Consider the following 26,843-nt stretch of genomic DNA (forward strand, 5'->3'; position numbering starts at 1 on the left):
ACATACATGGGACAAGGGTTCTAACAGCAATTTAAATCCCGACGTTTAAAAACTGGAAACATCACACTGGCCTAAAGCATTGCAATCTTTGCTCTAAAGCTACTAAAATTAAGTGAAGATGAAATTGATAAAGTTAGTGTTGATAAATATATATGAAGAAACATTTAAAAAGTAAACACTCTGACATGTTGTCCTATCACGTGAACATTTTTAAGCACCTCAACTCTAAGGCAACTCCCAAACCTGGAAGGAAAAGGACAAAACAGTGATGTGACTGACTAACCTCCAAAGAGGTCCACATCAGCAGTGACAGCGGTGACAGTTGTAGTAGTTGAGGCAGAGGCTGAAGCAGTTGCAATTTCAGCGGTTGTGGTAGGAGGGGCAGGCTCTGGTGCAAATGGGTCTGAAATTTGTGCTTCAGAGGGAACAGAGGAAATTGCAGCCAGAGAATCTGTGTTGTACCACAGACAAAGAACAAACAGGAGGGAAGAGGAAAGGACAAAAGATGTACCAGGCTCCAAATCATCAAATTAAGGACAGTGATGAAGAGACAGAAGTCTCTTTTAAAACAGAAGTTTAAAATAAAGCTTTACTCACCCTCTCCCAAAAGGTCTATCGATGTCCATTATGTGTCAGCGTATGAAGAAATAAGAGAGAGCTGAAACACGCAAGCACACCAACGTCCGAGCAGGGCGAGGTACTAACTGAAGATGTTTTAGCTTTATGCACCTTTCTGAACCATTTGTAATTAAAAACTAATGTATTATCTGTTATTATCATGGAATGTTTGAGCAGGAAGGGACCGTAGGGATCCTCTAGACCATGCTTTCGATTTTATAGGTGGGAACACAGAGAGCAAGGTCAAGACACTTACCTGAAGTCAGCACTAAACAACTTTGACAAACTCAATTTATTGTCAGATTTATCATTTCATCTGCTTTGACTGATTTACTATAGGATAAATATCAATTCTGAAGAAACTGTAGTTGATCAAACTTTATTAATCCTCTGTATCTGATGTGTCACTTCAGTCCAGAATACCACAGAATAAAGAGAGACTTTATGATAGCTATAGTCTGACTGAAGAACATACCACACGTAGTCAAAGAACTGAATGCAAGCTTAGGAGTTAGGGAAAAAAAAACCTCAAACTACATGATTTTTTTCTTCATAAGTTTCACACTCTCAGAGGTTTTTCAATTCAATATATAATCTTTCCATTTATAGACATTATGTGACAACATATAAGAATTATTATTTAAAACAGATTTTTTTTTGAGAGAGAGAGTGTGTTTATACATGTGAGTGGGAGAGGGGCAGGGAGAGAGAGAATCCCAAGAAGGCTCCACAGACATCAGTGTAGAGCCTGACACAGGGCTCGATCTCTCAAGATCATGAGATCATGAACTTAGTGGAAATCAAGAGTCAGACACTAACCAACCGAGCCACAAAGGCACCCTGAGAATTATTTTTAAGATGAATGTGACAGATTGTGTAGCATTAACACTTTTCAGCCCTTCTGAGGTCTGCACTCCCTTCAGAGGTACATACTTTCTTAGTGTTCAATAGTGAGATTACAGTTGGGATCCAAATAAAAAGCCCGGGAGAGGTAATTCTGAACTATACTATGACTTTAGGTTAAACATTTAGTGTCCAATGGTATGCGCATACTCCCAGTCATGTGATAAGCCTCAGGGCTCATATTTGAGTTCATGAATGTTACTGGAAATTTATTTTAATCATGAAGACATTTTATCAGAAGTCATTAGTGAGCTATTTTTTTTAAGAGGCTTAAAAACATTATGAGAACTCAATAAACTAAAAGTTCTAGAAGACATTTAAAAAAACTGAGAAACATAAATTTGACATTAAAAATTATCACATTCATTTGGGGCGCCTGGGTGGCTTAGTCGGTTAAGTGTCCGACTTCAGGTCAGGTCATGATCTCATGGCCCATGGGTTCAAGCCCCGTGTCAGGCTCTGTGCTGACAGCTCAGAGCCTGGAGCCTGTTTCAGATTCTGTGTCTCCTTCCCTCGCTGCCCCTCCCCCACTTCTGCTCTGTCTCTTTCTCTCAAAAAATAAACATTAAATTTTTTTTTTCAAAAAAAAATGATCATATTCATTTAACTATGCAATTTCAAACCCAATAAATATTAGATAAAGCACTCTACAGATACACTAAGGTAATCAAGGCTCTACCTAACCAAATCTTATACATTTCATTACATTAGAAAATGATAACATACAGGGTACATCACATTAGAAACAGTTTTTTAATTTTAGAATGTATGCATAATGAACACCAAGCAAAGAGGAGCTATACTGATTTGGGGCTGTTAGGTGATCAGGTCCCAAATCCTGAGAAAAAGAAGGTCCTTCCAATAATTCCTTAAACCAGTAGAATCAGGCCCAATACAACTGTTACTCAATAGTCATACACCCTAAAATTTTAATTGGAAACCAAAGTGGGTCATCAGAAGCCAGAAAGACTTGGTTCTCTATTCTCCTGGCATTGGTGGGACTCTCTCTAGCCTTGTTTTATCAGTGGCTATTTCAAGATGCAATCTGACTTAGAAGGGCTAAGAGCCATGTGATGTTAAGTTTCCAGACCTGCGATTGTCTATGACAGGGAATGGGCAATTTATTTTGTACATTTGGTAAGTGATAAAGGAGAAGACTATCTATGTGTACTAGAAGGAGAGAAATAGAAATATTTTTTCAAAGTATGAAAGATTAAGGAGGACCTGAGCAGCTCAGTCGGTTAAACGTCCGACTCTTGATTTCAGCTCAAGTCACAATCTCACAGTTTGTGGGTTCGAGTCCCTGTGTTGTGCTCCTTGCTGGTGGGTACAGAGCCTGCTTGGGATTCTCTCCTTCCTCTCTCTCTGCCCCCTCCCCTGTTTGTGTGCATGCGCTCTCATTCTCTCTCTCTCTCTCTCTCAAAAAAAACCCCCAAAAACAAAAACAACCTTAAAAAAATTATAAAAGATTAAAACACTAGTTCCTTGCTTGTGACTACTGTTTTTTTCAGATGGAGGGCTATAAGACTGCTTGCAATATGATTAAAGATAGAGAGTAAAATTTCCTAGGAAAATTTATGATGATTAAACATACTGGGGCATTACTGATGCTGAAAACTTTTGCCACAGGTTTTAGTCTCTAAAATCTGAATTTTCTGGAGGAAATATAATTTATGTTACTTATTTATTGCTTTATGCAAAATTTTCCCTACTATAAAAGAAAGCCCTACTTTAGGATGATGGGAATAGTTATTATTCTCAAAGCTACCACTTTTTATAAAGGATTAAACTATACAAACCCTTGCCCCAAAACCCACAGCAGCAGAGTTCAATTCACTGCAAGTACTACATAATCAGACATATTTTTTTGAACTAAGGAAATTACTAGAAAATATTCACTGTAATTGAGGAAACAGAACTATAACCGAATTAACAAGGAAATCTGTATTTTGCAGTGATATGCAGCTAAACTTCTCAGGTTACTGTAAAAGATTAAATGCATTAATATATTTAAAGTGCTCACCCATGCCTGGAGTGTATCAAATGCTTGTTAATGATAACAATAGCAATAGCTAATATTTAAGTCAAATTATAATTTTCATTACAGAAATATGAATTTCAAAGCTTCTATAAATCTTTCTGTGTTTCCTAAACAGCCCATAGATATGCCCCTCAGATTTAATTAGCAAGTAAATGGTAATATAGGTCACCAAAATTGCTTATACTATGGCTAATATTCCCCATGAAAACTATTAAAGTCATATTACTGCATAATAATGATGAGCCTTCAAATGCACGTTAGTAATTAATTTCTATTAGGTTTCTTAATTCTAATAAAACCCTAGCAGTAATTCTGTATTTCTCAAAAAGTTAGAAATTTCACTTCAAACATTTATAATAAGTAATGATCTGTTTCCCACTTCTAAGACACACAGAAATACAACATACATACTCACTTGTTTGTGCTGAGAGATGAATTTATTATGAAGAGAAAAACACTCTCCTTATTACGGGGACAGAGGCAGGGATTACAAAAAGCTCTATCTTCTTTCAGTCAAAAATGCTCACTATCGGTCAACAGAGGCAAATCTTGTATGCATTATTTAACTTAGGTTTACTAAAATATGAATTTGCTAAAATTTGGTTGTCTCTTACACCAACAGAAAAAAATACCCTCATTACAAGATATCCCTTAAAATGCCAATATTTATCAGTATGTATAACCTCCAAGAGAAATTCTTAAACATCTGAAGTGGCCATGGATGCTGGAAAGTGAATCCTCTTACTAGCATTATGGGCAGATAAAAATATCCAAATAGGTCTAAAAGAGTTTTAGAGTTTGTATTTTACTGTCTGGTTATACAAAATTAAAATGTGCTTTAATAATAGAAGTGACCTGATTTCATCGAACAAGACTGAGAAAGTGATTTTATTTATTTATTTTTGCTTAGTCAAATGAGCCAAAATATATTTGTTACAATTTCGCATCATGTTCTACTACCCTGGCATATCTATAGGATAAATGCAAACTGAACATGACTAATATTACTCCATTTCATATTATGCAAGTTTACTTCAGTGTCTTAAGACTTATTATTTTTACTATTTTGCTTGGGAATTAGAGAATTTATTAGTATTTTTCTCTCTAGCTGATTTTTCTACTGCTATGAAATACTGTAGTCATAGACATTTTCTTGAGACAGAAGACTAATGATGTCTAATTATCAAAAAGTGACCATCGGGTCCTGAGCCAAGGTTCTATTAGCCTGGAGGGTGCTTGTACTATATAAAAAGTGTTCCGTCTGCGCCAGCAGATAAGGAAAAGAAAAGCACCCCTTTTTCAAGGATGAAAAGGGTCACAGCTTGAATAGCAGACAGTGGGCTGGATTTTAGCCCCTCTCATTCTGCCTTTGAGCAAGGCACAAACTGCATGTCCCTCCTGAACAGCCTCCTGACTAAAATCACACAATTCTGCTTTCTTCTTTATCCATTGCTATCTTAATGCTTTGGTCCTCAATGGTCACTTATTTCTAACAAGTAAAGGCTGAAATGTAGTCTCATAAAATTGATTATTATAACCTATTCTTTACAGTATTGTGTGTCTTAGCAAAAAGTGCTTGAAGATGGAAATGAATAAACTGTTTCAGTGCAAGTTTAAAAGATCTCATCCAGCTTTTACTTTTTACTTGGCATTCTTTTGGTGCAAAATTTAAGAAAAAAAAAGGAAAAAGAAAGAAAGAAAGAAAGAAAGAAAGAAAGAAAGAAAGAAAGAAAGAGAAAGAGAGAGAGAAAAGGAGAATTTCTCTTCAATTTCATGCCAAAGAATAAGGTAAAAGGAGATGGTTTAAGGTTTCACTGGTTATTCATTAAAGTTCTAACTCAGTCACTAAATAAATGTTTGAGAAGTTCTGAAAATTAACAGTGTGAATACATACTGATTTAAATAGTTGACAGAATTAAAGAGTTATTATATTCATATAAAACTGAAAAATTTTCGTATAACCCCACAAATTATAATTAACACTAAGTTTTAAATTATAAAAATTCTCTAAAAGCCATTTACAAGAATTTATGACATAAAAAGTCTGATTTAAGGATATGGATTTGGAGCATTCTTAAATGAACCAGAAAACACAATTAATTGTATAAGATACTGTGGTAATGAAAATTAGTAAATTGAAATAATCAAAAATTTCTGAAACTTGAAGCTCAGAATGAAAACATGAGAACCAGAAGAATGCCCTTATAAAATCTCAGCAAGAATATTTTCCTTTTACCAACTGAAATTTAACAAAGTTAAGTGAAGTTGAAAGAGCAATTTTATTTAAAAAAATTGATAGCTGTAGGCTTAAGAGTTGAACATTTCAAGGGCACCTGGGTGGCTCAGTCGGTTAAATGTCCGACTTTGGCTCAGGTCATGATCTCACAGTTCATGGGTTTGAGCCCTGCATCAGGTTCTGTGATGACAGCCTGGAGCCTACTTCAGATTCTGTCTCCCTCTCTTTCTGCCCCTTCCCCATTCATTCTCATTCTCTCTCTCTCTCTCTCTCTCTCTCTCTCCCTCCCTCCTTCTAAGAAATAAACATTAAAAAAAAAAAAAGAGTTGAACATTTCAACACAGGAGGTTTAAATGTTTTCAGTGGGAAAACACCAATATTTAAAATGCTCATATTTATAATTAGCAATTTTATTGCAGGACTGGTTATCTGTTGTTTATTCTGTTGCCAAAACAACTTGGAAATACAATCCAGAGATTATAGCATTACTCTGATGTCATACTGACACATTGTTTAGCAAGCTCACCCAAGGATTATTTAATTATCTTGGGGAAGGTAACTTCATTTGGCTTTGAATTTAAATGTTAATTAAGGATTCTGACTCTAAAATGATATATTAAAAGTTACAGATCTTGTTGATAAGTGATTTTTATATTCTGTCTTGGAGAAGAAGATAACCTCAAGATATGATCTTTTATTGACCTACTGGGCATTAACTAATTTTGTATCTAACCTAGTCAACTTATTCTAACATTTTTTTCTTTTTTAATATTTTTTTAACGTTTATTTTTGAGACAAAGAGAGACAGAGCATGAACGGGGGAGGGTCAGAGAGAGAGGGAGACACCGAATCTGAAACAGGCTCTAGGCTCTGAGCAGTCAGCACAGAGCCCGACGCGGGGCTCGAACTCACATACCGCAAGATCGTGACCTGAGCCGAAGTCGGACGCTTAAACGACTGAGCCACCCAGGCGCCCCTAACATTTCTTTTCAAATCCCAATAAATACCAAGTTCCTTGAAATGTCCTCTGAACTGTATTTATCATTTTACTGGTTTCCTCATCAGCTAGTTAATGTCTCACTTGTGCTATTTCTTCCACCCTCCCACTCTAGCTTTATTGAGGTATATAGTTAAGATGTACAATGTGATGAGTTGATATATTTCGTGAAATGATTACTACAATCGACATAACACATCCATGACCCCACATAACTGCTAGTTACTACCTTTATTTTTGTGGTCAGAATATTTAAGATTTACTCTCTTATCAAATTTCAAGTATATAACAGTATTATTAACTATCGTCACCAGCTACACATTAGATCTCCAGAACTTACTCATCTTACGATGGACCATTTGTACCCTCTGATTAATGTCTCCCCATTTTGTGCCTTACTCTCCACCCCCTGCCAACCATCATTCTAGTTTCTCCTTCTGAGAATTTGACTGTTTTAGATTTCACATAATGAGTGAGATCATACATATTTGTCTCTCCGTGTCTGGCTTATTCACTTAGCATAATGTCTTCCATGTTTATCCATGTGTTTGCAAATTGGAAGATTTCCTTCTCTTTTAGGGCGGAATAATATTCCACTGAATGAATGAATGAATATATATATATATATATGAATGAATATATATATGAATGAATATATATATGAATGAATATATATATGAATGAATATATATATGAATGAATGAATATATATATATAGTTACATTTATTCATATATAAAACACATTTTCCTTCTCTATTTGTCCACTGACAGACATTTAGGTTATTTCTATATTTTGGCTATTCTGTATATTGCTGCAATGAATATGGGAGTGCAGATGACCTCTCTGATATGTGTGTGTGCGTGTGTGTGTGTGTGTGTGTGTGTGTGTGTGTGTGTGTATCCATCCAGAAGTGAAATTAGTAAATCATGAGGTAGTCCTATTTTTTAAATTTTTTGACGAAGCTCTCTACTGTTTTCCATAACAGCTATACCAATTTGCACTCCCAAAGTGTATAGGGTCCCCTTTTTTCCATATCCTCATCAGTACTTGTTACCTCTTTTTGGTATAGCCATTCCAACAGGTGTGAGCTGATACAATATTGTGCTTTTGATTTGCATTTTCCTGATGATTAGTGATAATGAACACCTTTCCATATATCTATTGGTCATCTATATGTTTTCTTTGGAAAAATGTCTATTCAGGACCTTTCCCCATTTTTAAATCAAGTTATTTGTTTTTTTGCGATTGAATTGAGTCCTTACATATTTTGGATATTAACTCCTTATTAGATACATGGTTTGCAAATATTTTCTCCCATTCTGGAAGTTGCATTTTCATTTTACTGATTGTTTCTTTTGCTGTGCAGAAGTGTTCTAGTTTGACACAGTCCTACTTATGTTTGCTTTTGTTGCCTACGTTTTGGTGTCATATACAAAAAAAAAAAAATTGCTAAGACCAATGTTGGAAAGATTTTTCTGTTTTCCTGTGGGGTTTTTTATGGTTTCAGGTCTTATATTTAAGTTGTTAATGCATTTGAGTTAATTTTTCTGTATGGTATAAAATAAAGTTCCAATTTTATTCCTTTGCATGTGGATATTCAGTTTTCCCAACACCAGTTATTAGAGACTATCCTTTCCCTGTTGTGTATTCCTGGTAATTGACTGTATGTGTGTGAATTTACTTCTGGGATCTCTGTTCTGTTGGTGAAGGGGTTTGTTTTTATAACAGTAACACACTATTTTGATTACTATAGCTTTGCACTATAGTTTGAAATCAGGAAGTTGGATGCATTCAGTTTTGTTCTTTCTCAACACTGCTGTGGCTGCTTGGGGTCTTTTGTGGTCTGTACAAATAACAGGATTATTTTATATTTATGGGAAAATGCCATTGCAGTTTTTCTAGGGATTGTACTAAATCTATAGATCACTGTAAGTAATATGGATATTTTTGCATCAAAAACCATAAGATACTTAGGAATAAATCTAACCAAAGAGGTAAAAGATCTGTACTCTGAAAACTATAGAACACTCGTGAAAGATCTTGAGGAAGGCACAAAGAAATGGAAAAACATTCTGTGCTCATGGATTGGAAGAGCAAATATTGTTAAAATGTCTATACTACTCAAAGATTCTTTTTTTTTTTAATTTTTTTTAACGTTTATTTATTTTTGAGACAGAGAGAGACAGAGCATGAACGGGGGAGGGTCAGAGAGAGGGAGACATAGAATCCGAAACAGGCTCCAGGCTCTGAGCTGTCAGCACAGAGCCCGACGCGGGGCTCGAACTCACGGACCGCGAGATCATGACCCGAGCCGAAGTCGGACGCTTAACCGACCGAGCCACCCAGGCGCCCCTCAAAGAAATCTACACATTCAATGCAATCCCTACCAAAATAACATGAGCATTTTTCAAAGATCTAGAACAAACAATTCTAAAGTTTGTATGGAACCAGAAAAGACCCCAAATAGCCAAAGTAATGTTGAAAAATAAAAGCAAAGTGAGAGGCATCACAATTCTGGACTTCAAGCTGTATTACAAAGGTGTAATCACCAAGACAGTATGGAACTGGCACAAAAACAGACACACAGAGCAATGGAACAGAATAGAGAACCCAGAAATGCACTCACAGCTGTATGGTCAACTAATCTTTGACAAAGCAGGAAAGAATACGCAATGGAAAAAAGACGAAAGCAAAAATGAGCTATTGGGACATCATCAAGATAAAAACCTTCTACATAGTGAAGGAAACAATCAACAAAACTAAAAGGCAACCTACAGAATAGGAGAAGATATTTACAAATAACATATCTGATAAAGGGCTAGTGTCCAAAATCTATAAAGAACTTATCAAACTCAACACCCAAAAATAAATAACCTAGTTCAGAAGACATGAACAGACATTTCTACAAAGAAGACATACAAATGCCTAACACACATGAAAAAATGCTCAACATAAGTCATTATCAGGGAAATTCAAATCAAAACCACAATGAGATACCGCCTCACACCTGTCAGAATTAGCCAGGATATTGGTGAGGATGTGGAGAAAGGGGAACCCTCTTACACTGTTGGTAGGAATGCAGCCACTCTAGAAAACATTATGGAGGTTCCTCAAAAAGTTAAAAATAGCACTACCCTATGACCCAGCAATTGCCTGTTGTGTATTCCTGGTAATTGACTATATGTGTGTGAATTTACCTAAAGGATACAAAAATACTGATTCAAAGGGGCACATACACCCCAATGTTTATAGCAGCATTATCAACGATAACCAAATTATGGAAAGAGCCCAAATGTCCATTGACTGATGAGTGGATAAAGATGTGGTGTGTGTGTGTGTGTGTGTGTGTGTGTGTGTGTGTGTGTGTGTAAAATGGAATATTACTCAGCCATCAAAAAAGGAAATCTTTCTATTTTCAACAATGTGGATGGAGCTAGAGTGTACTATGCAAAGTGAAATAAGTCAGAGAAAGACAAATACCATATGATTTTACTCATATGTGGAATTTAAGAAACAAAACAGAGGAACATAGGTGGAAAAAAAGGAAAAATAAAATAAGATAAAAAGAGAGAGGGAGGCAAACCATAAGAGACTCTTAACTACAGAGAACAAACTGAGGGTTGCTGGAGGGGCAGTGGGTGCAAGGATGGGCTAAATGAGTGATGGGCATTAGAGAGGGCACTTGTGTTGAGCACTAGGTGTTGTATGTAAGTGACGAATCACTAAATTCTACCCCTATAACCAATACTACACTATATATTAACTTGAATTTAAATAAAATCTTAGAAGGGGTTAAAAAAAGGTAATGTGGACATTTTAACAATATTAATTCTTCCAATCCCTGAATACAGACTATCTTTCCATTTATTTGTGTTTTCTTCAATTTCTTTTATCAATGTTCACAGCACTTCAGTGTATAAGATCTTTCATGTCCTTGATGAAAATTTATTCCTAAGTATTCCATTCCTTTGATGCCACTGTAAATGGGATTGTCCTCTTTATTTCTTTTTCAGATAGTTTGTTGTTAGTGTATAGAAATGTAACTGATTTTTGTATGTTGCCTGTGTATCCTGCAACTTTACTGAATTCATTTATTAGTTCTAACGGTTTTTTGGTGGAGTCTGTAGGGTTTTCTACATACAAGATTATGTCATCTGCAGAGACGATTTTGCTTCTTCCTTTCCTTTTTGGATGCCTTTTATTTCTTTTTCTTGCCTAACTGCTCTGGCCAAGACTTCCAGCACTACACTGAATAGAAGTGGAGAGTGGTCATCTTTGCCTTGTCCCTAATCTTAAGGGAAAAAGTTTCAGCTTTACCACTATGATGTTAGCTGTGGGCACATCATATAAGGCCTTTGTAATGTTGAGGTACATTCCTTCTACATACAATTTGTTAAGAGTTTTTATCATGAAAGGATGTTGAATTTTGTTAGATGCTTCTTCTGCATCTACTGAAATCATATGATTTCCATGTACCATGTTTAGTGATTTGCATATAGTGAACCATCCTTGCATTCCAGGGATAAATTCCACTTGATCATGGTACATGATCCTTCTAATGTGCTACTGAATTTGGTTTGCTAATATTTTGTCGAGCATTTTTGTGTTTTTGTTCATCAAGATTATTGGCCTGTAATTTCCTTTTCTTGGAGGGTCCTCATCTGGCTTTGGTCTGAGGATAATGCTGGCTTCAAAAAATGAGTTTGAAAGTGTTGCCTCCATATCAATTTTTTTGAGGAGTGAGAGAAGTAATGACATTCATTCTTGTTGAAATGGTAGAATTCACTTGTGAAGCTATCATGTGTTTTTCTTTGTTGGGAATTTTTGACTCATGCTTCAATTTCCTCGCTCATTGTGAATTTTTTCAGATTTTCTATTTCTTCATGGTTCTGTCTCAGTCAATTATATGTTTCTAGGTATTTATTCATTTCTTCTAGGTTATCCAATATGATGGCATATAATTGTTCATAGTCTCTCATGGCCCTTTGTAGTTTTACAATATCAGCCATAATGTTTCCTTTTTCATTTATTATTTCATTTTTGAATCCTTGCTTTTTTCTTGGTGAGTCTAGTTAAAAGTTTGTCATTTTGTTTATTCAAAAAAATCAATTCTTAGTTTCACTGACCTTTTCTATGGTCTTCCTAATTTCTATTCATTTATTTCTGCTCTAATCTTTATTATTTCCTTTCTTCTGCTAACTTTGGGATTAGTTTGTTCTTTTTTCTAGTTCCTTGAGGCATAAAGCTATATAGTTTATTTGAGATGTTTCTTTTTCTTAATGTAGGCATTTAACACTATAAACATTTCTCTGAGAATTGCTTTTGTAGAATCCTATATGTGTTGGTATGTTTCCATTTTCATCTGTTTCAAGATATTTTCTGATTTCTTTCTGATTTCTTCTTTGACCCAATGGTTGTCCAGGAGTATATTGTTTATCTCCACATATTTGTGAATGTTCCAATTTTCCTTCTGTTACTAATTTCTAGTTTCTATCACTGAGGTTAGCAATATGACTTCTATCTTCTTTAATTTGTTAATATTTGGTAAGTGTCATAACTTATGATCTATCCTGGAGAGTGTTCCATATGTGCTTGAGAAGAATGTATATTCTTCTGTGTTGGATGGAATGTTCTGTATTTATTTGTTGAGCCCATTTGGAGTAAGGTGTTATCAAACCTACTATTTCTTTATTGATTTCCTGCCTAGATTATTTATCCATTGTTGAAAGTGGCATAATAAAGTCCTCTACTGTTACAATATGGCTATTTCTCCCCTTGGTTCTGTTAATATTTGTTTTATATATTTAGGTATTACAATGTTTGGTGTATATATATTTACAACTGTTATATCATCTTGATGGGTTGACCTTTTTACTTTGCTGGGTATAGTACTCTTGGCTGAAGTTTTTTACTCCCCCTTCTTTCAGCACTCTGAGTATATCATCCTACTTACTCCTGACATGCAAGGTTTCTGCTGAAAAAATGTGCTGATAGCCTTATCAGGGTTCTTTTCTATGTGACAAGTAGCTTTTCTCTTGCTGTTCTTAGGTTTTTCTTTTCATCTTTGATGTTTGCCAATTTAATTATATTGTGTCTTCTTTGGGTTGATCTTGCTTGGGGACTTTTGAACTTCATGAATATGAATATCCATACCCATGTCCATATAATTTGGGAAGTTTTTAGTCATTATTTCCTTAAATAACCTTTCTGCCCCTCTTTTTCTGTCTTTTAATTCTGGGACTCCCTCAATGCATGTATTCATTCATTTGATAGCATCTATAGGTCCCATATGCCTTCTTCACTCTTTTTCCTTCTTGTTCTTCTAACTGCTATCTTATAATTATCTTTGAGTTTGCTGATTCTTTATTTTGTCTGATTAAGTCTGCTGTTGAAGCTCTCTATTGAGTTTTTCAGTTCTGTCATTATATTCTATAGCTCCAGGATTTTTCTTTGGTTTTCTTATGGCCTCTATCTCTTTATTAAACTTCTCATTTTATTCATGTATTGTCTTCTTGATTTGTTTTGTTGTCTATTTGTGTTCTCTTGCATCTCACTGAGCTTCTTTAAGATGATTACTTTTAATTCTTTGTCAGGCAATTCATAAATCTCCATTTCTTCAGGGTCAGTTATTAAGAATGTTACTAGTTTCCTTTAGTGGTATCATGTTTGTTTCTCTGATTCTTTATGATCCATGTAGTCTTGTGTCGGTGTTTGTGAATTTAAAGAAGTAAACAGCTCTTCCAAGGACTCATTTTGGCAGGTAAAGACTTTCACCTGCTCTGGGCTAATGACATTGCCTAGAGTATCAGAACAGAATCACAGGTGAGTGGAGTTGGAGCTGGGTCATGTGGCTACCTGCTGGGTATACTATGATGTCCATGGTTGGTGGGCCTCTTGCCAGGGGCTTGGATGGGTTCCGATTCTACCTCATCCCTGAGTGGACCTTCAGGACCTTGGTCAGTAGTGCTGGAACTGGGACAAGGGTCCACTTTAGGGTCTGCAGTTGAGTCCAAAGATGGCAAGTGCATGGATAGGTGTGGCTCCAACGGGGTCCCTGGGCAGGCAGGTCTACTCCTGGACCATAGCTGGGTGGGGCTGGGACATGATAGGGCTGCTCATGGGGGCAAGGGACCAAGGTTGGGACCAAGGTTGGCAGGTCCGCCTCTAGGGACACAGATGGGCTTGTCTCCCATAGGGTCCCTGCATGGGCAGGAATGCTCCCTTATGCGGGGCAGATCTGGAGCTGAGTCACAGGACTGCTTCAGGATCTGAGGTTGGACTAAGGTCACTGGGCCTGCCTCTGGGGGCACAGACAGGTGTGTCTCTTGCTGGATTCCTGTGCAGGCAGGACTGCACCCAGACCATGACTGAGAGAGTCTGGAGCTGGGTCACAGGCCATTTCAGAATCGACAGCTGAGACCAAGGTCAGCAGACGTGTTACCCGAGGCAAGGGCAAGCATGGCTCCTCCTAGGTCCCTTTGCTGATGTTGCTGATGGCAGGACCAATGCCAAACAGGACTGTAAATGTGTCCACAGAGGCATGGTGGTGTTTCCAGGTCTGTAGCCAGGAGGAAGGGTGGTGAGCCCCCTATGTGGGCGTAGGCCTGCCTTCTTAAAACAACCTCCCTTGGTATTAGGCTCCAGTGGGGTTTTGCAACCTCCTACCTGGATCCCGAAGCTCCCACAAAGGCATTTTGTTCATGGATGGTTGCCAAATTACTTTTTCTGTGTGTGGGGAGCTATGATGGGGCACCTCCTGTTACACTACATTACTTATGTTATTCCCTCTGTGTTGTTCCTATAGTTGTACGAATCACTTTTAAACTTAAAAAAATTATTTTGATAGTTTGGTGCAATAGTGCAAGGTATTCAAAACCAACTCTGTGCAGCACTAAGAATTATGCAGTAATTAACTTATTTTTCATTATTTAATTTGCTTTTTAATCAAATACTTACAAAAGTTTAATTTTTCTACAATTCATGAATAAAATGGGAATCAAGCACTTAGGTGAATTTCTTCTCCGTTAGTTTAGCATGGATCTTTTCTGGCACAAACAAGAATCTATCTATCCCAGATTTCAACTGGCTGAAGTCAAATCCACTATGAATTAAAACCAATGTGGGTATAAAAGTAATCCAGGAAGGAGGTTACACCTGAACAAATTAAATTACAAGTGCTGTTCATGGGAATACCCAATTCTCTAATGCCTGAATTTCTAGAAAACAATTATTAAAAATAATTAGAATTTTATTTTATTTTTAAAGTTTATTTACTTATTTGTGAGAGTGTGAGCAGGGAAGGTGAAGATAGAAAGTGAGAGAGAGAATCCTAAGCAGGTTCTACAGTGTCAGTGCAGAGCCCAACATGGGACTCAAACCCACAAACCATGAGATCATGACCTGAGCCGAAACCAAGAGTCAGATGCTTAACTGACTGAGCCAGCAGGTGCCCCCCAAAATAATCAGAGGTTTAGAATAGCAAAGAAAAATACTGCCTTTTTCCAACTCTTAAAGTAAAAACCATAGGACTACCTGAACATTTTAACTGTACTATAGGTACTTTTTCTGTCTCCCTCAATATATACTTAAATCGATAGATGCCATTCTTGGCATTTTCTAAGTTCCTAGCAACATTTTGGGTAACTAAAGGTAAGTATAACAGTAACAGCCTGAGTAAAAACAACTAAACAGAAAGACGACACGGCTGTCTGGTTTCACTCACCTCCCCACGCAGTGGCTCCTCCAGAAGGTGGTGCTGGTGCTGGTGCCGTGGCTGCTGCTGCCCCTCCGGAAGAAAAGTCTGGCTGGAGGTCCAGAAGATCACTAGATGGTTTAGAAGTGCTGAAAGGAGAACGCAACTTGAACATCAGATTTTAAAATTTTATAATGTGAAGATGCTTTTAAATACTGATGCAGAAACCATGAAAGATTGTGGATATTTTAAATCCAGTAACAGAAGAGTATTTTGGAAAGTACAGCACATGTTCTTCAATACCAAGGCTTGGTAAACTAGTTTGAAAAGGACCAGAAGCTGAAGTTTTTTAGGTTTGTGAGCTAGATGGTCTATCCCTATGCCATTCTGACAGTGTAGCATGAAATAAGACACAGACAATACATAAACAAATGAATGTGCCTTTGTTCCAATAAAACTTCATTTATAAAAACAGCGGGCTAGATTTCACCCACAGGACATAGTTTGCCAACTCTTGTTTTATATGCAATAACACAGGTAAACCAAACCTCAGTCAATGGGTCACTCAACAAATCATAAAGCAGAAATTAAAGGAGAAAACCTAAATGCCTCAAATTAAGGGGGAATTTTATTAAATATGTTAATGTCCACGGGGTAGCATGTGAAGTGCTGGTTATGAGTGTGATAAAAGGAAGTGTACTCCAAATATTAAAGGTATTAGAGTAAGAATCATGAATCATTTTTCCTTTTCTCTATTTTCTAAATTGTTTTATATGGAAAAAAATTTTGTCTTAAGAATTTAGAAAGCAAAGAATATTAAAATGAATAATTACTAACAATAAAATAAATGAAATGAAATAAAATAAAATAAAAATAATACCTTTTTCTAAGTTAAACTACAACATATCAAGTTTGCCTATAAGAAGCCTCATCTAAAATTTACTTCTGTATTTTTTATTCTCATTCGGTTGGCACTGTGCTTTACAAAGCTCCTCCATCTGTAGAAGTTCCAAGGAGGAGCCTAGAGCTTTGCTATTCAAAGTGTGGTCTTTAAGCCAGTAACATCCTGAGACACTGTTAGAAGCATAAAGTCTTAGTCTCACCTCTTACCTGCTATATCAGAATCTTCATTTTAACATGGTCCCAGGTGTTTCATTCGGGTTTGAAACCCACTGCTCTAGAGGTTACCAGACCAGGTACCAATCCACCAGGGTGCCAGATTCCCCACCCTTCCTCATAAATAGCAGTTCCCTCTTTATCTTTTTCACATACTAGATTTTCAAGTGATACTCTTTCGAAGACAGGATTCCTCGACATATTTTTTTTTCTCAAAGCACATGAAACGTGCCTAATTTTGATATTCACTTCATAAATATAACTGGTCTAAGAGCCAGGATAGGGAAACATATTTATCATTAAGACCTGAACCAAAGCTTTTATAAGAAGCAATTTATCTTAGTACAGATGCAAAAAGGACTTGGTTTTACCAAGTCTGTGATTATAAAAAGCAGAACTAAGCAAGCAGGGGGTAACACACATAGTTAACATGGGTACCTTATGTGGGTTTATTGCTTAGTTCAAAATTCAGGTCTCCAAATATAGGGCATCCATAATAAGTCACAGATACTATCAATCCTCTCAAGGCAACAACCAAACAAAAGTGACCTAAAATTATGATTTGAGGAGGCCTCTTTGAGTTGGGGCTTCATTGTAAGCAGCCCTGAGATTTGTACACAGTGCACAGTCATCCCCACTTTTCTCACTACTGTTAGGACATTTAGGTGCTATAAAAGCTGATTAGGAAGATCCTGATGGTCTCTTCCTACCACCAGTGTCTGAGTTCCTCATAAGTACCAGCTAACTGGCCCACACTTGCAAGGTTTTGTTTTGTTTTGTTTTAAAGCACCTTAAGACACCCTTTAAATTTCACACAAGATGAGGCTAATTTCAGAAAGCATTTTCCGTATCATTTAAGTGTGTGTACCATTATTCTACCTCTTTTCCTAAATGTATGAGCAAGAAGATGATTTCCACAGCTTAGGTCTCTCTGATGCTTTCAGAGTCTAGGCCTAGGGAAGTGACTAAAATGTCAAAGGACTTATTTTGTGAACCTAAAAATAGCCCAAACTATCATGTTACTAGGACTAGATTTCATTTTGCAAAAACATGGCGGTTCAGCACACAAAAATAAAACAAAAACCTAATGAAAATATTAATAAACAGTTCACTACATGCTCATTAACTAACCTGACGGGGACAGCCGCAGATGCAGTTGCAAATAAATCAACAGGTGGGGATGTATCGATCGTTTTAGCTGGTGTAGAATTGGGAGACGTAACGGTTGTGGCTGGAGAAGACTGAAAGTGAAGATGCACAACAGACTCTAGTCAAATGAGAATCTAAAGGACACAGAGCAACAGGACTTCAACTCTGCAGACCTATGACATTCACGGCAATTTTTGGGTAATGCCCTGTGGGAGGGAAAAACTCAAGAAAATTTGAAACTGAGAATTATAATAAGCAATCAATATTGGACAAAACAGGTTTCAAATTTTAAAAGTTAAATGTAGTTTATATAAAATTATGTTGAAAATATTTGGCTTAATATTGCAATGACTTCTAGTCATGTATTTAAAATCAAGGCTAAATGATATTTCCTAAACATAAAATTAGCAGGAAAGATCTCACTAGCTGCTAAAAGTGAAAAAAAATTATCAATTGTAATAATTGCTATAAAACCAAGCCCATTCTTTTTCCTTCACATCTTAATCAGACTTCATATAAAGTCTTCTCAGATGCCTTTAAATTCTAGAAATCTAACTTTCAAAATAATTCACAGATGGCAAAGAACAATTCATAAACAAGATTCAAGCCACTGACAGCTTAAGGGTGTCTTGACTATATCCAGTCCCTAATGTGACAAAGATAAAACTAAAAAAGTAAAATACAACCTAACACTTACTGTCCTGGACTGGTTTATTTATTATTTTTAAAATTGTTTATTTATTTAAAAAAATTTTTTTTAATGTTTATTTATTTTTGAGACAGAGGAAGACAGAGCATGAGTGGGGGAGGGGCAGAGAGAGAGGGAGACACAGAATCTGAAACAGGCTCCAGGCTCTGAGCTGTCAGCACAGAGCCTGATGTGGGGCTAGAACCCACGAACCATGAGATCGTGACCTGAGCCGAAGTCGGATGCTTAACTGATTGAGCCACCCAGGCGCCCCTAAAAATGTTTATTTTTGAGAGAGAGGGAGAGTGTGCATTTGCAAGTGGGGGAGGGGCAGAGAGAGGAGAGAAAGAATCCCAAGTAGGCTCCATGCTCACTGTGGAGCCTGAAAGAGGGCTCCATCTCACAACTGTTAGATTGGGACCTGAGCCAAAATCCAGAGTCAGATGCTCAACCTACCGAACCACCCAGGTGCCCTGCACTGGACTTATTTTTTTATTAAATATTTTTTACTTATTTTTGAGAGGGAGGGAGGAAGAGAGAGAGAAAACAAGCAGGGTAGGGGCAAAGAGAGAGGGAGAGACAGAATCTAAGGCAGGCTCCAGGCTCTGAGCTGTCAGCACAGAGCCTGATGCAGGGCTCGAACTCATGAATGGTGAGATCATGACCTGAACTGAAGTCAGACACTCAACCGACTGAGCCACCCAGGTGCCCTGGACTGATTTTTTTAAAAATGTTTTTTAATGTTTATTTATTGTTGACAGAGAGAGAGAGAGAGAGAGAGCGAGCGAGCAGGGGAGGGGCACAGAGAGATGGAGACACAGAATCTGAAGCAGGCTCCAGGCTCTGAGCTGTCAGCACAGAGCCTGATGCCGGGCTCGAACCCACAAACTGTGAAATCATGATCCGAGCCAAGGTTGGACACTCAACTGACTGAGCCACCCAGGTGCCCCTCCCTGGACTGATTTTTAAAGAGTTAATAGTCAGTTAATATTAAAAATAAAAAATTTTGTTGAGAATTTTGTTAATTCCATTTCTCTTTATTTGCTATATTTAATTCTCCATGTATCTACAAGGGAAATATTAATAGAACATCTCAAACCAGCCCACCAATACTTACTTCTATAAGTGGAAATGTTATATAATAGCAAGTAAAACACATGAAGACTAAGACCAACCAAGGGCTATCAGATACTGCTGTAAATGGATATCTAATTTCAAATAGACCAAATTTAAAGAAAGCTTTAGGGGCAGTGGGGGCAGGGTGCTCAGTCAGTTGAGTGTCTGACTGCAACTCAGGTCATGGTCTCATTGTTTGTGGGTTTGAACCCCATGTCGGGCTTGCTGCTGTCAGCACAGAACCCACTTCAGATCATCTGTCCCCCCTCTCTCTGCTCCTCTCTAGCTTGCTTGCTCTGTCTCTCAAAAATAAACATTTAAAAAAATTTTAAAAAGAAAGCTTTAATAAGAATAAATTTTTAGAAAAAGGACTGAGGAGATAATGTTTAGGGGTTTTAGACTTAAACAGTATTTGTCTGATACTATCTGTCCATGAATCAAGAAGTCACAATTCAATAGCTACACAAGTGCTAAGCATTCAGCAGTCAAGAAACACAAACACACGAGTATGGATATTGTTGCTCAGAAAAGGTTAACTCAAGCCTTTCTCTGCACCAAAAATTAAAAGTTTTCAAATGGAACATGAAATATTATCAAGGGAATATAAAGGAATAACAAAATTTAATTTGTAGGTCATCCATTGTGGATACTGACAACTCCTCTAAAAGAAATTAGTGTTTTTTAAACCAATACATGCAAATAAGTTTGGAAAGTGATGTTTATGAAAATACCACTGAGAACTTAATGATGACAATGACTCTACCAACATAAATGCAGAAATGAAGGTCTTCAAAGACCCATTAAAAACTGCCTTGTAACTATAAGCTCTGAAGAAATGAGAGAGCTAGGGAAACAGAACCAGAATAATCCTGTTATTACAAAAAGAAAATACCAATTAAATTTAATTTGGCCAAAATGTGGAGACATCATCCCAAATGATGCCATAATTTTTACCACACTCTACTCTGCAGTCATACATTGTGACTTTTCACATAGACATAATGATTTTAAACCTGGTTTTATAACACAATCACCAGGGATCCTTTTGTTTGAGCTGCCTGAGGGAATCTTAGGCAGCCAGCCCGGTACTGACACAGTACAGGGTGTATGGGAACTACCACTGCAGTCATAATGATATCCTTCATGTCTGTAATAACAGCAATCACATAATGGAAATCTGTCATAGATGAAAGAGTACATTTATTACATTTTTTTCCCGAAAAGTTCAATGGCAGCTGTGAACTAGGGGAAAAAAATACTATTGTCATTGATAATCCCAATCGTGTCCTCCAATATACCAAAAAAGAGGGAGGTGAAAGAATTATTAAAATTATTATAGTAGATTGCCTAAAAAGCATGCTTGCAGAAAGACACCCAACTACAATTGACTTTTTAAACCAAACACGTATAAAATCATGTGCTTTATTTATCTCACAGGGCTGTGATGCAGAGCATGCATGTGCTTTGTAACTAGTAAAATGTTACATTTATTTTCAGTTGAAATACAGAAGTATGAAAATTTATCCTACTTAAAAAAAAAAACAAAACCTAGTCCTAATAGAGGACCCATGAGGACAGGTACCTGTTTGACTTTCTCCTTTCACTTCTTTCAGTATGTATATATTCAAAACTGGAATTTCCGGATCATGGTGATTTTATTTTTTGGTTTTTGATGAAAGGAACGTGTACATACAACAGCCAAAAAATGGAGGCAACCCAAGTGACCGCTGACGGATGGATGAAGAAAATGTGGTATACACATAGAGCGGAATGTTACTCAGACTTAAAATGGAAGGAAATTCTGACATATGCTACAGCATAAATAAATTCCCCAAGATATTATGCTAAGGAAAATAAGTCAGTCAAAAAAAAGTCAGACACTGGATAAGTCCACTTATTTGAGGTACCTAGAGTAGTCAAATTCACAGAGACAGAAAGTAGAACGGGGGTTGCCTGGGGCTGAGGAAAAGGATGTAGAATTAGTGTTGAAAGTGTAGCTTCAGTTTGGATGAAAAAAGTTCTGGAAACGGGATGACAGCGACAGTTGCACAACAAAGTGAATGTTAATACCAGTGAACTGTACACTCAAAAATTGCTAAAATGGTCAAAACAAAAGAAGGAGCAAACTTACCTTACTTAATGGAGAGGGAGCACCAGATCTAAAAGGCAACCAAAAAAAACCCTGAATATACGTGAATAAATTTGTAGAAGCAATTAAGTTCGGTAACGTCTGGTCAAGTACTAACTCGTTTATATGCAGATGTTTTAGTAATGGACAAACTATTTTTTAAAAAATAATTTTTCTTTCATTCAATTATGACATCCTCTTTCAATATTTTCCACCCACTCAATTTCTAGTACTAGAGATTCTTAAACTTAAGTTTTTTTGTGTGTATCTCTAGCAACTTGAGTTGATCATTATTGCCTGTGTCCATCAAAAATAAAACCGGAATTTTAAAAATGTTGCCAAGACTTGGGGAATATAGTGCTTTACAGAATTAAAAAAAAAAAAAACCCTCTGGTGTACTATTTTAAAAAGTTAGAAAACTCATTGAGGTACACTGTGATTCATTTAATCACAATTGTGATGCATAAAAGTAACACTAGACTTTAAAAAAATCCCTATGAGCCCTGTGTCTGAAATGTGTCTCAACTTCCACATGGTATACTCCTGAAGTTTGTTTTGTTCACAGCTCTAGTGAAAACGATCTATGGAAAGTATTCCCATTATCGTGTTCAAAGTGGTGGGAGCTTGAAAAAGAACAGTAACCTCAATGCTTGTTTCTAAAGGAGTGAGAAAATTAGAAAGCAGTAAAAAAATTTTTTAGTGAGATTACTGCTAGCACTATTATACACGATCTCTATCAAAGTGCTTCAGAAACAGCTGCCTCTAACAGTTTACTGTTTACCAACCCAAGTCGGTGGAAAATAAATTAATAATAAAACAAAGTGAAGAAAAAACATATTTCAATAGGAAGCCTAGTGTCAGAGTCGTTCAGGATGGCAGGGTGGCTTTCTACTCATCTACAGAGGAAATATCACAAGTAGCACTAGCAACACAAAATTAGCAGAGATTTAATAACTGAAATTTTGTACAGTATCATGAATTTTTGTTTTATTGAATGCAGCAAAAGAAATGTATTATTATATGTCACATTAATAACTTTGATATTCAACTTTATTTGCAAATACCTGCTATTTAAAGATTATCATGCTCAAACCTAAGTACAAATACCATAAATGGCAAAAGAATCAGGTTGCCAAGCTCCTCCATGAGCACCATTACTAAATGACACTTCTAATTAGCCCATGGATTAAGCAAATAAATAAAAGCTCCTGTCTCTGTCCAGCCATCACCCCACTTACCACACTGTACCTTATTTGTCTGTTTAGTTATCTGTCTTTTCCACTAGATGCTAAATTCTCTGAAGGAAGGGAATCCATCTCATTGCTTTATATCCCCAGCACTTTACACAACACCTGGCACTTTGCAGGCACTGATATTTCTCTATCATTTGAATTTTAAAATAAGAATACATTCATGTACTCTTTTAAAAAAATTAACTAAGAGTCTTAAAATTATTTTGTGTGAAACTAAACTGTCAGGAAATGTGACGTCTCTTTGTATGGACCATACTTAGCCTTTGCCATGATTTCATACAAGAGGTCAGAAACAGAGGTGTGCTCCCATTGGGCCATAGCTTTAAAAAGCATCATTAATTACTGATTAAAATCCCAGGGCTTCAAGGCTCAGCGAAGCAAATAACTTGCCCAAGCCTCACCATTCTTTAATGGTGGATTTAAGACTCCAGTCCAAGTCTGTCTGATGCCCCAGCCTGTGCTCGTTTCACATTCCAGCCTGTCTTGACAAAAACACACGTAGGCCCAGCACGTGTGTTCCTCTCTTACACAACATACAAACTGCTTCCTTTCACCGGTTTCTTGATTGACTTAATACCCTACCATTGGTCATTTGTCCTTTATAAAAGAAAATGCTACAATCTTTTATATAATGACATTTGCTAAAAGCCAATATTCATTTTAATAATTTTAATGAGAGAAATCTAGTACATAGTGAACTGTGTTGGGAAGAATAAAGCACGATTATAACTTTAGAAGAGAATGAATGACCCATATAGTCCTTTCCTAAATTCTGTGAAATGCTACAGACAAATCCATGGGTTTTTATGACGAACATAGAAAATGCCAGGGTTTACTTCCAAGATGTTAATAGTCAGCCATCAAATGAGGACATTTTGTTATGTTTTATTCACAATAATAATCTCTACATAATTTTGGTTATAGATGGTAGACAGAGACAAAAAAAAAAAAAACAGATGTGAAAAACCTATCTACGTCTTCTAAACAATTTTAATTACAACAGACTTCTCAGGTTTCCTGTACCCTCAACACTTAGTAAACCCACATATAAAATAAAATCAATTTCTCTTTTGTTCTATGGAATCACAGAAACATAAAATATACAAATATATCACACAGTACTATATAAGACTTCAAAAATAAGTATCAGTGGATAAAAGCCATTAAATATAAAGAGCATATATATTTTTATGGTAGACATTTAAAAATGTGGCATTGTATGCATTTCCTTGACTCAGAGATTAGAATAATTTTATACTGCTATTGAAAGACAAACAACTTTAATTTTCTCTATAATACTGTCTTTTGGCATTCCTGCCATATGCCATGGGAAAATCTTTTGTTTACTAATCAAATAAAAAAAAAAAAAACCTTTATTTCCAAAATCTAAGAGTAATACACCTAAGAGAGACTGGTAATCTTGATCTGAGAAGACCAAAATAAAGCAAAACCATTTATGCCAGTCACCTTGGGAGACAAGTAAAAAAGTATGATGAAAAAACACAGATGTGTAAAATTGACAGAAATCAGTTTTAAATAAATGTTCTAAATACCAAATGTGGAGTCTTAAGAGTGCTTTTTGCATTCTCAGTAATAACCAAATGCAAAAAAGCCACTCAATGTAGTACTCACCCTTCACTTAAGTTCCCAGGTAAGCACAAACATACAAAGAAGAAAACAGTTAACTACTATAGTTCATTTATTTTAAAAATAGGGAATAAGCAAAAGACAAGTTCATATTCAGTCTCTCAGCCAATTCAGAAAAGAAATATGACAAGCATAAAATGATTTTTAAAGGAGAGAGAAACATTATGCTCAGCCAAAGGTAATTCAAAACAGAAGATCACTGAAATTCTGTTTCCCTGCTCTTAGAAATGTGACTATGTGTACATAGCTAAGTTTTCCAAAAATAGCTTGCAGCAGCCACAAGGGGGCGAATTTAGACTTGAAGTTGGGGCTAATAAAATTCACCCTATAGGCTGCTTTTCTGTTGACTGCAGCATTGGCAGATTTAACAAGGGGAAAGTGTGGTTCTGTGCAGGGTGTGGGGGACCCTGAGGAGGGTAAGAGTACAGACCAGCTGACTTTTCACCAATACGTATCAGGCATTGCCCAAGGGAGAGGCTTTAAGTCCAGGGGATGTGCATATTTCCTTAGTTGGAGGTCCTTCTATCAAAGGAGCAGGGACATTTCTTAGGCTTCATGCCTCCTTTTGCTCGAATCCTATACAACTCCTTTGGCTTCTTAGATACTCTAATACTGGGTGGCCCCAGCAATAACTGGAAGTGGTCATCTAACATACTCCCATGTCACTTAATGTACTCTCATGTCTTTTAGTTGACATCAATTTATCCACAAAATTCTGATCATCCATGGCCACGATGAAGCAGGGGCAGACCTTGTACTGTGGTGATAACCTTGACAGAGCCCCTGAGAAGTCCTGCCATGCATCATACCCAACAGCTCTGCCATAACTGCCTGAGAGATTCCTACACTACTGTTTATCATTGAAAATTTAAAATATGCAACGATCTTTATAGTAAGTTGGAAAGGATGATAGAAATGACACTTAGCTAATGAAACAACAAGCAAAAAGTAACACTGAGACATGAATCTAGATTCTGGGCAAATGCCGAGAGAGAAGAAAGCAGAAAGAGGTTGCATTTTGATAACTATATCATAGGCAAAATCCATCATCAGCATACAGCCCTGCAATGATCACTTCATAGGTCATCTCTGTCAACTTCTGCTGTCAATCTAAATGAAATAAACAAAAAGCTGGGACCAACAAAGACAGATTTCAAGCTGACTCTGTAGAGAGAATAGGTGGAGATAATGAGGTATAAAACAGTCCCCGAACTTTAGATTCAGAAAATCTATTTAAACCACATATGTGGGAATAAAATGGCCACAACACAGAGTAGTGCATGATTAAGGAAGGCTTAATGAGGTAGCCTTCCCAGGATGGGTAAGATTTACACACACGGAGACAAGGAAGGTCGGTATCCAAGACTAGCAGAACTGTAATTTGAGCAAGGCACAAAGACTGAAAAGCACAGGGTCTGGTGAATAGACCAGTTTGATACTTGCTAGAGAGAAGAGAAAAAAAATTGGAACTTGGACATTTTTGCATGCAATGAGTAAAAATAGTGAAAAATGTATGTGCCCAAACACAAAGATAATGAAAATCCAGTAAAATCGGACTTATTGCTGATTGCTATTCTTTGTATGAAAAAGATGTCTGAGCAAAATGTCAGCAGTATGCCATGCTGAATGGTTCAAGTAAGGAGAGTCTAAAATGCAGAAAACTATACTTGAGGGCTTTGCTTTCTTTCACAACAGGGTTGGCAGTGTAAAAGAATGTTCAAGGCTACCTGTGAAACTGCTTTACTCATATGCCCAATAACAACAGCCTCAATTTTTAAACATGAGCAACTCTTTTTCGGTATATTGTGAATCCCCTCTAAGGGCAGGTATATATGTCAGCAAGTTCAGGCAACCTATGTACAACCTACTAATTTGCTGCATGAGCCTGCAGAAAGAGTGCCTATACATGGGGTCACATTGCCACAAGTCAAGGGGATGAATGGGGTTTTTGAGGGAACCTAGAAGAATTACAATAAAGCATACTCTAAATCTGTAGTAGTATACATGGTAGCATGATATATCTCATTCTTATAAAGAACGACTGTAGCATTTTTAATCTTATTTAGAATATACAACTAATGCGTACTTGTTTCCGGGTTTCTTTCCTTCTAATGTATTTAGATGCTGTTCAAGGGTCTCCATAAGACTGCTGGGAGCCTACAATAAGAAAGTAAAAATAAATGTCTGCATTGCTTTCTTTCAAAGTAAATACACTGGAACATCACTGTAACTTTGTATGGTGGAGTTCTGTGGGTGG

The 26,843-nt window shown here is 36.6% G+C and overlaps 1 protein-coding gene across 4 annotated transcripts in view; it reads right to left on the reverse strand.

The window, feature by feature from the left end:
* Positions 1–26,843, reverse strand: part of SNAP91 (synaptosome associated protein 91) — a 144,371-nt gene that overhangs the window by 43,326 nt on the left and 74,202 nt on the right. For 3 of the 4 annotated variants that reach the window (XM_042986747.1, XM_042986746.1, XM_042986749.1), the window contains exons 10-14: positions 26,673–26,743; positions 21,690–21,717; positions 17,737–17,846; positions 15,520–15,638; positions 284–451 (exon numbers count right to left, since the gene is read on the reverse strand). In XM_042986747.1, the coding sequence (XP_042842681.1) occupies positions 284–451; positions 15,520–15,638; positions 17,737–17,846; positions 21,690–21,717; positions 26,673–26,743 (496 nt within the window). The remainder of the gene's footprint in view (positions 1–283; positions 452–15,519; positions 15,639–17,736; positions 17,847–21,689; positions 21,718–26,672; positions 26,744–26,843) is intronic. The other variant, XM_042986748.1, reaches the window with a different exon arrangement.

Source organism: Panthera tigris, chromosome B2 (genome assembly GCF_018350195.1).
Source record: "Panthera tigris isolate Pti1 chromosome B2, P.tigris_Pti1_mat1.1, whole genome shotgun sequence".
NCBI classification, from domain to species: domain Eukaryota; kingdom Metazoa; phylum Chordata; class Mammalia; order Carnivora; family Felidae; genus Panthera; species Panthera tigris.